At 40.9% G+C, this 10,789-nt stretch overlaps 1 protein-coding gene across 1 annotated transcript in view; it reads left to right on the top strand.

The window, feature by feature from the left end:
* Nucleotides 1-2,520: 2,520 nt before the first annotated feature.
* Nucleotides 2,521-10,789, top strand: part of LOC311131241 (VPS10 domain-containing receptor SorCS3-like) — a gene marked incomplete at both ends in the record, with an annotated part of 51,685 nt that continues 43,416 nt past the window's right edge. Inside the window, one exon of the mRNA XM_084164100.1 lies at nt 2,521-3,231. Within this exon, the coding sequence (XP_084020226.1) occupies nt 2,521-3,231 (711 nt within the window). The remainder of the gene's footprint in view (nt 3,232-10,789) is intronic.

Here is a 10,789-nt window from a genome sequence, read left to right as displayed (position 1 = left end):
CTGCCTTCTGCTCTCCCTCGTTCTTTCTTTCTCTTTAAATCTCTGTAAGATCCCCCCCCACACACACACACACATAGACACAACCACACACGCTTGGAACTGGCTACTTCATTTAAGGTGCATAATAGGTAAACAGAGTCTCATCAGTCCAATTAGCCTTCCATGGCAGAGGGGTTGTGGTGGCAGGATTTGCCCACAGAGAGAGTGTGTGTGTGTGTGTGTGTGTTTGTTTGTGTGTGCAGCGTCTGCGGCATCTGCATTGGGCTGCGTTTGAGAGCCGCAACAGTAGCACCTGCTGCCCCGAGCCTCCAGTTGCATGAATCTCAATTTCTTTGGACAGCCGTGCAGAAAGCAGTGGCCAAATGCGAAACTCCTGAGACATGGTGTCACTGGATTCTCTTTTGTTTTTTGTACATTGCACTTGATAGGGATTTTCTGCGGTAGGTTGCATCAGCCACGAAGTGATTTGCTGTCACTCTTATCCATCATGTCAACAACCCATGTGTCTTGTGATTTTATCACTGAGTAAGTGTTACATGTGAATTAAAACATGCCTTGGGTTGCTTAAACAGACAATATTTCATAACAAGTTGGTCATAAAGAGTAACTACAGAACAATTGTGATATACATGTAAGTGGCAAGAATGTGTTCTTACATGAGTTTCATAACTAGTGTATTACAGTTTATATTACAGGGTTTGCTACATTATTGTAATTCAATAGCTAGAATAGGAAAGAAACATAATTGTAGAAAAAGGTAATGTGATGACTTGAAAATGCAGGAGTAGAGTTTTAAAAGCTATGAAGAGATCCAAATGTGATCAATTAGGGAGTAATTGCATAGCCAAATTATTCTATGTAACGATTGCCCTCTCTTATGACGCAGAAAAATGCTTTATGTCTCTTTCCTTTGATGCAAATACACTATGGCCTTGAAGGAAATGGAAATCTTTGTTAAATATTTTTTTCCATAAGAGCTCGATTCACAGGTGATGTAAATATAACATACATTTAGTTTCTTATCTCCTGCATAATGATATGTTCTTCATAGTCCTACTCCCCACTTTGTTCTCTTGTTTCTCAAATCAACTCTGCCTTCTCCTCAAAGATTGAGATACAATTATAGGGAACTCTGACTGAGACTGACAAATAAAGGAAATAACTGTTGCCTCTGTATAGATGGACACAGAAAGTCTTGAACATTACAGCAACCTACAGACTCAACATGGTTTCAAAGCACATTGTGTTTGGACAATTTTTTATTCATTCTTGTCATCCAAATATGCTCAACTTTGTTGGATAAAGATAAACTGCTGCATTTTCAGTTAGACATCAACTGTTTCCAGCTTTTCTGAAGCACATTGACATACACAGCAATGAGGGTTTTCTGTGGTTCTGACTAGGTGGAATACAGCTATGACCGGACGTGACTTTTTCGTAGCAGGTTAGGAGAATTTACACAGCAGGTTAGGAGAATTAACATAGCAGATTAGGTGAATGAGGTTAAGGTTAGCAAAAGGGTTAGGGTAAGCTATGCTCTCCTAAGCCAAAAAGCTCTCCTAACCTGTGATGGCTGTACATCTAGTCACAACTGTTTTCTGTGACTCCACTCCACCTCTGCAAAAGAGACTGCCATGTTCTGAGCTGGTTTGAACTGATTACAACTCTGTCTTTCTTGAGTCATTCATATTGTTTTATTGGGATAGTTCACCCAAAATACAAATGTACATGATTTTCTACTTACCTTGGCTGTTGTCTATTTATGTTGCAGAGGTTTGGAATTATCCTTTTGAAGGTACTTCCATACTAGGATATATGCCCTGTTGAGTGCCATTCATTAGAGGTCCGAGGAAGTTAATGCCATGCAGCCAGAGGCACATACAATATGTTTTTATTTTGGGTGAACACTTCCAAATGTAGGGCTAAATACACATACAGTATGTCAGAACATTGGCTACATAAACTAGCTTTAAATGTTCCTCCAAATGTCCAAAACATATCCAAAATTATAGCTGTACACACTCACCTGTTCTGCAGAAGAAGGAATTGCAATTGCGAAGAATTACCTATAGGCTACTGAGATTCATTTTTTTGTCAGATGAACCATTTAACGCACTGGAGGAGTCTATTTCGAAACTCTCCAGTTGGCTGGGTAACTAATCCATATGGATTTGTCAAATAATGATACTGCTACTAATTCAAATAGACATTATGTCGATGCAAAATACATCAACAAGTTTAGATATTGCATGCGTTTTTAACGTAATTCCTCTCCTACACACCCTTCAACAAATTCCACAATCACTTTTTGTCGGGTGCATTTGTCCGCTGCGCAGCGCCTGCCCAACTTGTTACTTTGACAAATTCCTGGACCTGAGCAGTTCAGATGAAGCGACTCTTGATCTTTGATTGTCGGACTAACGGTAACACAGCGAGTATTTCACAAGTTGATAGAATCTACTACTGGCGTCGAAACGTATTTTTCTTTTTCAAATATTTGGCCACAGTGAGGTGAAAACCATGGTCGTCTCGGGTTCAGTTTGGTTTTGGGTTATTTTGACTTGCATTTTAAGCTCTTTTCACAATATGTTGACAGCATACGCTGAAATAAGTTGGCCAGCGAGTTCCACAACGAGGAGCGTTTGGCTTAACCGTATGGATAAATTGACTTTGGAGCTGCGCGCAAACCCAAAATCCACAAGGGTCAAAATCCCTAAATATATCGTCAAGGAATCTGCCTTTTCCAGAGCTTTTAAAATGGAACCAATTGATGGAAAAGCAGCGGTTCCAAAAGGTGGAAGGAGAATGGCAAAGGACTTGGACCGAGTTATTGAGAAAGTGCCACCTGATGCTATATCTTCTGGCAGAGATAAAACGGCGCCACACCGTTCCAGATATTTTACTGCTGACAGCAAAACGTCTGACAGTGTTTTTGAAGATAATGACGGCACATTTGCTTTAAGTAACCGTACAAAAACAAAGCGAAGTACAGCATTTGGCGAATATTCGGACAGGAGTCAAATTGGAGGTCCTGGTGACGCATTTTCAGCCGATAAGCTTTTGGAGCCTTTTGGCGTTTATAGTCCGAGGAGAGAATACAGAAGAACTGGGGAAGATGCAAGAACTGGTCCGAGCCAAAGTGAGCCGCTTCTGGTCACCTCCACTTTTCCTCTATTCGGAGACTCTGGGCACAACCAGGCGATGGGGCACTGGGTTGGACACAACAGCAGCGTGAGTTCAAATTTACGTTTATATTATACAAAAACACTGTATTTCAAATGGTGTGCATTTCTAAAGTCAATTTTAAACACAACCTTTTAGTATTTTACTCGATGGATCAGCCGCGGTATATTTCCAAAGTCTATCATTCAGTTGCGCATCATTACAGATAGCGTTCTCATGGTGCGCAACAAAATGCATGGGTTTCTTGTCACTTCAACTCTGAGGGAGCGTGTCTCTGAATGATTTACAGACAATATATTATTAATTTAAAAAATGTCTGTTACAGAATTTAGGTTACTTTGCTTCATGGCTATTTCATTATTAATGCATAATTATAGGAGCGGGATTAGAATCAACAAATGTGAGCGCGCCTGCTCGAGTGGACTGCATGGTTAGGCTATTTGTAGGCGTTGTCTATGAAATATTGGTATTTCCATGAAAATGCAATTAAGAAAAGGTGTTGCAATCATACAGTGAAATATTACTCCATCTGTGTTTGACTACTTCCACAACTACAGCTCCGAATGTGCACTGTGCCTCCTCCATACAATAGACTAGAAATCTGTTTTTGGCGCTGACATGACTATTTTATCTACACTCATTCCATTATAGCCCAGGAAAATATATTTTCATAATAGATTAAATAATCACATTCTTAATCACAACAATCTGCACAGACAAAAACAAACAAAGGAGAGCTCACCCAGGCTGGAGGCTACCCAGCGTTTACTCTGAAGAGGAGCATTTTCACCTTATTACAACGAAGACTTCCTTTGTCCATGGCATTTGCCCCACTGTTTCAGGTAAATAATCTGTCCAACTGCCAACATCAATAAGGTATGTTGGTCTAATCTAAAATAGGTTACCGCAGTTTAAGTGTAGTAGTCATTGATACTGTGGTTCAAACTGATCAGGGGTCTATTGGAAACAAGTTGTTGCTGAATGTTTCGCTTTCTGTATGGTCATGCTCCTACGAGATCCACTGATGCTGATGCGAACTATGTGTAGCACAGATAGCTCAGAGAACAACACCTTGCCTGAGTAACTTTGCCAGAGAGCTGAAGACTCATTTTAGCTCTCAGGGATATTGCCTAGGCTTTAGCTCAGTGGGCTAACGTGGTCTTGAGGCACAAAGACAACCCAGATTGGATACCTGATCGATTACATTATACACCACTGTGGAAGGCTATAATGAAGATCATGTTACTGTGTGAATGTACCCCAAAAATGGATATAGTCTTATATGTGGGTTTGGCAACATAATACTTTGTGGTAATTGAAATCATATACTTATTATTGTGTAATTATTCCTGTAAGTACAGTGCAACAAATATTGTAATTACTAATTGTTATGCTGTACTTGCTCTGTGGTTAGGGTTAGAGGTTGGGTAAGCGTAAAGGTTAGGACTAAGGTTAGGGTTACTGTTGTAAGTAAAATGTAAGTACAGTGTAACAACTAGTAATTACAATACTTGTTATGCTGTACTTACAGGAATACTTGTACTCATACAGTATTAAGGGAACTGTAAAGTGTTAGCCTACCATTCCTATACCTATATTTTTACTACTCCAAACTACACTCGTATCTGCCTTTATCGTGAATGATTTGTGTGAAGGGACCTTTATGCAGCACATCACCATGGGGTCTCAGCACTTCCTCAGCACTGAGATTCATTTGGCTTCACAAAGTGCATTTTAAATTAACTGTCCAGTGAAAATCGCACTTTGAACTCATACCCAAATAATGTTGTTGACTTCTCCTATAATCGTATTTGTGGCCAAAACATAAATTGGAGAAAAAACACTTAAAAAACCCCACCTCAAACTTGTATCACAAACAGACCATTCATCCATGTTTCTCAAACGTCAAATTTCTAAGTTGTTCCAAAATTCAAATGTCTAAGTGTTTAAGGTTAAGTTTAGACATTAACGCCACATTTTTAAGGTTAGGGTTAAGATCAGGCATTAACTCCAGATTCTTAAGGTTAGGCATTAACTCTGAATGGTTAAGGTAAGGGTTAAGGTTTGGGATAGGATGAAACAAAAATATAAAAAACATATTTATTTTGCTTGATTTGAACTTGCAACCTTTGAAATCAGAGGCAAATGCTTACGTCCATATGCCATCCCTGTCCACAATGCCTTAGCAAAACTGAAACCTACTTGAAGGTAATAGCGCTCACTGTTGCCCCTAGTGGCCAGTTTCCATGTCATCTCCCGACGTCCTCAGACATGGACGGACGTCAAATACTGACTTGTATCATGGGTGACCTGGCTGATTTCCTCATAGAGATAGAGTATGATGTCATACTCCTGAGGAGAATGAGCTGGCCAATCAGCGGTCTAGAGGAGGAAGAGCTGGCTAATCAGATGTCTATTTACGTTAATATCTTTAATAACCAGTAAACGCCCACACCATTCTGTTGTTGGGGTACATCCATACCATTCCAACACAGAAAATATGATTTTTAACATGCTTAACTAAGAAATGTTGGAAGGAAAACTATTTCACTCATATTGTATGTAATTATAGGCAATATTTAATAGAAATCTGGAAATACTGGACAGTTACTTTAAGTCAATGCTGCACTTATTCTGTTGCCTTGATACTTGATTCCCCTACTTACACCTGCACACACATGCATGCATGCACAGACACACACACGCACATATGTACATAAGCAGACACACACAGTCACACACACACACACACACACACACACACACACACACACGCACACACACAAACACACACACACACACACACACACACACACACACACACACACACACACACACACACACACACACACACACACACACACACACACACACACACACACACTACTCAGCACATGCAGTGGTTTGACATCTTGTAGTGCCATTCATACATTCATTATTTATCAGGTGCTTGGAATGCAGAGGACTTATCATGGAGTAAGGAATCCCCATACACTATGGTGTTTTAAACATAGCAAGCATGGCTGTGAGGATTTGTGATAATGGAGTGTTGGCATACAGCAAGCATTAAAAGACTAATGCTGTTGCCAAGCTTAATTGAGACATGTTCAGAGGTCATTAGAGTTGGAATTGATTGTTGAAACCTCTCAAACTGGACATTCAAGGTTTATTTGCTCAATGTGGATAGGTAAACAAATAGTTGAGGAGACTAATGCACAAGGGCTTTCACCAGATTTCTGTTTGGATGAAATAGGGGACTTCACAGAATAACTTTTCCTTACTCATAAAGACATAAACAATCAATTAAATCCATATGTGATTAGGAAAGACCAAGGTCTTTCTATAGCTAAGCCATAACTTTTTTGTTTGTTGTTTGCTACTAAGTGTTTATAAAAATAAATAAAAATGTCCTCTCAGAATTACAATCAAGACATTGGGCGCAGGAGGGTAAATCACAGAATACAGAGTTTATTCCGTCGTACACAAATGGGCTGGATAGCGACACACGAAAACAGGCACAGGGGAAACTATCTACCCTGGCAATACAAAGGGAGAGTAGCTCCACCGAGCTACACTACTCTCACAAATAACAATCACCCACAAGGACATGGGGGGCAGAGGGAACACTTACAGTGAGGGAAAAATGTATTTGATCCCCTGCTGATTTTGTATGTTTGCCCACTGACAAAGACATGATCAGTCTATAATTTTAATGGTAGGTTTATTTGAACAGTGAGATACAGAATAACAACAACAAAATCCTGAAAAACGCATGTCAAAAATGTTATAAATTGATTTGCATTTTAATGAGGGAAATAAGTATTTGACCCCTCTGCAAAATATGACTTAGTACTTGGTGGCAAAACACTTGTTGGCAATCACAGAGGTCAGACGTTTCTTGTAGTTGGCCACCAGGTTTGCACACATCTCAGGAGGGATTTTGTCCGACTCCTCTTTGCAGATCTTCTCCAAGTCATTAAGGTTTCGAGGCTGACGTTTGGCAACTCGAACATTCAGCTCCCTCCACAGATTTTCTATGGGATTAAGGTCTGGAGACTGGCTAGGCCACTCCAGGACCTTAATGTGCTTCTTCTTGAGCCACCCCTTTGTTGCCTTGGCCGTGTGTTTTGGGTCATTGTCATGCTGGAACACCCATCCATGACCCAATTTCAATGCCCTGGCTGAGGGAAGGAGGTTCTCACCCAAGATTTGACAGTACATGGCCCAGTCCATCGTCTCTTTGATGCGGTGAAGTTGTCCTGTCCCCTTAGCAGAAAAACACCCCCAAAGCATAATGTTTCCACCTCCATGTTTGACGGTGGGGATGGTGTTCTTGGGGTCATAGGCAGCATTCCTCCTCCTCCGATTTTGCAGGTTTTCCTACTTACAAAGCATGTAGAGGTCTGTAATTTTTATCATAGGTACAATTCAACTGTGAGAGACGGAATCTAAAACAAAAATCCATAAAATCACGTTGTATGATTTTTAAGTAATTAATTTGCATTTTATTGCATGACATAAGTATTTGATCACCTACCAACCAGTAAGAATTCCGGCTCTCACAGACCTGTTAGTTTTTCTTTAAGAAGCCCTCCTGTTCTCCACTCATTACCTGTATTAACTGCACCTGTTTGAACTCGTTACCTGTATAAAAGACACCTGTCCACGCACTCAATCAAACAGACTCCAACCTCTCCACAATGGCCAAGACCAGAGAGCTGTGTAAGGACATCAGGGATAAAATTGTAGACCTGCACAAGGCTGGGATGGGCTACAGGACAATAGGCAAGCAGCTTGGTGAGAAGGCAACAACTGTTGGCACAATCATTAGAAAATGGAAGAAGTTCAAGATGACGGTCAATCCCCCTCGGTCTGGGGCTCCATTCAAGATCTCACCTCGTGGGGCATCAATGATCATGAGGAAGGTGAGGGATCAGCCCAGAACTACATGGAGGACCTGGTCAATGACCTGAAGAGAGATGGGACCACAGTCTCAAAGAAAACCATTAGTAACACACTACGCCGTCATGGATTAAAATCCTGCAGCGCACCGCAAGGTCCCCCTGCTCAAGCCAGCGCATGTCCAGGCCGTCTGAAGTTTGCCAATGACGATCTGGATGATCCAGAGGAGGAATGGGAGAAGGTCATGTGGTCTGATGAGACAAAAATAGAGCTTTTTGGACTAAACTCCACTCGACGTGTTTGGAGGAAGAAGAAGGATGAGTACAACCCCAAGAACACCATCCCAACCATGAAGCATGGAGGTGGAAACATCATTCTTTGGGGATGCTTTTCTGCAAAGGGGACAGGACGACTGCTCCGTATTGAGGGGAGGATGGATGGGGCCATGTATCGCGAGATCTTGGCCAAAAATCTCCTTCCCTCAGTAAGAGCATTGAAGATGGGTCGTGGCTGGGTCTTCCAGCATGACAACGACCCGAAACACACAGCCAGGGCAACTAAGGAGTGGCTCCGTAAGAAGCATCTCAAGGTCCTGGAGTGGCCTAGCCAGTCTCCAGACCTGAACCCAATAGAACATCTTTGGAGAGAGCTGAAAGTCTGTATTGCCCAGCGACAGCCCCGAAACCTGAAGGATCTGGAGAAGGTCTGTATGGAGGAGTGGGCCAAAATCCCTCCTGCAGTGTGTGCAAACCTGGTCAAGACCTACAGGAAACGTATGATCTCTGTAATTGCAAACAAAGGTTTCTGTACCAAATATTAAGTTCTGCTTTTCTGATGTATCAAATACTTATGTCATGCAATAAAATGCAAATTAATTACTTAAAAATCATTCAATGTGATTTTATGGATTTTTGTGATTCTCTACATGCTTTGTAAGTAGGAAAACCTGCAAAATCGGCAGTGTATCAAATACTTGTACTCCCCACTGTATATAGCTATAGATAGGCTAGTAGGATACTAGGCTAGACTGTATTATCTGCATAATGAAACAATCCCTAGTAAGCTATTGTTTTGACGGTGGACTGATTGTTTTATTTGACATGAATAGACTGGTTTTACGCAGCACAAACTTTCTATCCTAGCTGCGAGAGAGCGTGCTTGCGGCTAAGGTAGGCTATGGGCCTAGGCCTACAGGACAGTTGTATATACTTTATATAAAAATATACATTGGTTACTGATTAGTATGCTGTTTCATCGAAAATTCATTTTACAATCTGCAATGTTTGAATTTCCCACTTTAATTACTAAACAAGAAAATACATTATTGCTTCCAGCCAGCATTCTAAATAGCAGCATTGTGACACCATAGGCCTATAGCTTCGTGAAACATAAATGTTAGGCTCAACATGAGAAAATGACGACCAAATAAAATAAACATGTATCCATTTAATTAAAGTTATAGGCTACAATAAGCAGTAGCGCCACATAATCTGATAGCCTATCGATAGGCAGCCACGTAGATGTTGCTATTTCAGAACCATGGACAGCGATTGGTAGTCTGGGGGGGGGGGGGTTTCCAAGTTTTCTGTTCTCGGCTGGAAACCTAGTGAACTGGTAGCACGGAGAAGTGATTTTGTCAGAAGTGCGTGAGAGAGAGAAAGAGAGAGAGAGTTGTCCAGCTGGTATCAAAATGTATTTCAAAATGAAATTATATGGCTAGAACACTGTTGCCTTGGAGTCTGTCCATTCAAGCATCTCCAAAGAATCAAAATATCTGCTTTGGCAAACAACGCTTTTGTGTAATATAACTTTAATGAATCTATCTGCTCTGTGTGCCATGGTGTTTTTCAAAAGATACAGGATTGGAATTCATGGTTCCATAACAAAATCAGGCACTCAGAGAGTCAATTAAAACAAAAAAACATGAATAAAATGTTAAGATAAAGGGATGACTGATCTCCACAGAGAGTGGGAGCGATTCTGAAAATGATTGGTTGACTTTCCTGGGGCAAGGCTCTCCCCACATCAATAAAACATAAACAGGAATAAATTCACCCTTCCAGGGTCCTTACTTAATTTCATGTATGCAAGTGAGTGATGATATGCATTGAACATTGTATTTACCTAGAAGGCGCAAAATAATTTTTGCTGCGGTTCTTGTTTGTTTGTTTTGGGAATTTACATAAATGCAATACTGCATCATAGAAATGATTGAATTTGCAATGTGCCGTCTGCAACATCAATAGCCAAGCATTGCAGATACACTATGTAAGAGAGGTTAATTGCTGCTTGGTCCCCGGTGGCTGCAGTATTTACATGTATAGAAGTATTGAAGTGGCGCCGGAGAAGATGGCTGCCGTTTTACAGCCCTCTAACCAATTGTACTATTATGTGTGTTTTTTCACGTTATTTGTAATTTATTCTGTACATATTGTTTCTGCCATAGTCTCTTAAAACCAAAAAGAGCTTCTGGATATCAGGACAGCGATTACTCAACTCGTATTGGATGAATATTTTTTCTTCAAAGTGTCGGACGCGTAGGATATCCTACAGACACCCGACAAGGCCCAAATCCCTGTCATTCGCATGAGAAAGAGACTGAGATATCGTGAGCGTAGGTCGGGGTGCCTTGTAAGGATCCGATGGCGAGCGAGTAAACTGCCTCTTCCATCAATCCTATTAGCCAATGTTCAATCATTTGAAA

The sequence above is a fragment of the Coregonus lavaretus genome, assembly GCF_964263955.1.
Source record: "Coregonus lavaretus genome assembly, chromosome: 1".
Lineage (NCBI taxonomy): Eukaryota > Metazoa > Chordata > Actinopteri > Salmoniformes > Salmonidae > Coregonus > Coregonus lavaretus.
This window is presented reverse-complemented; position numbering and strand designations above follow the sequence as displayed.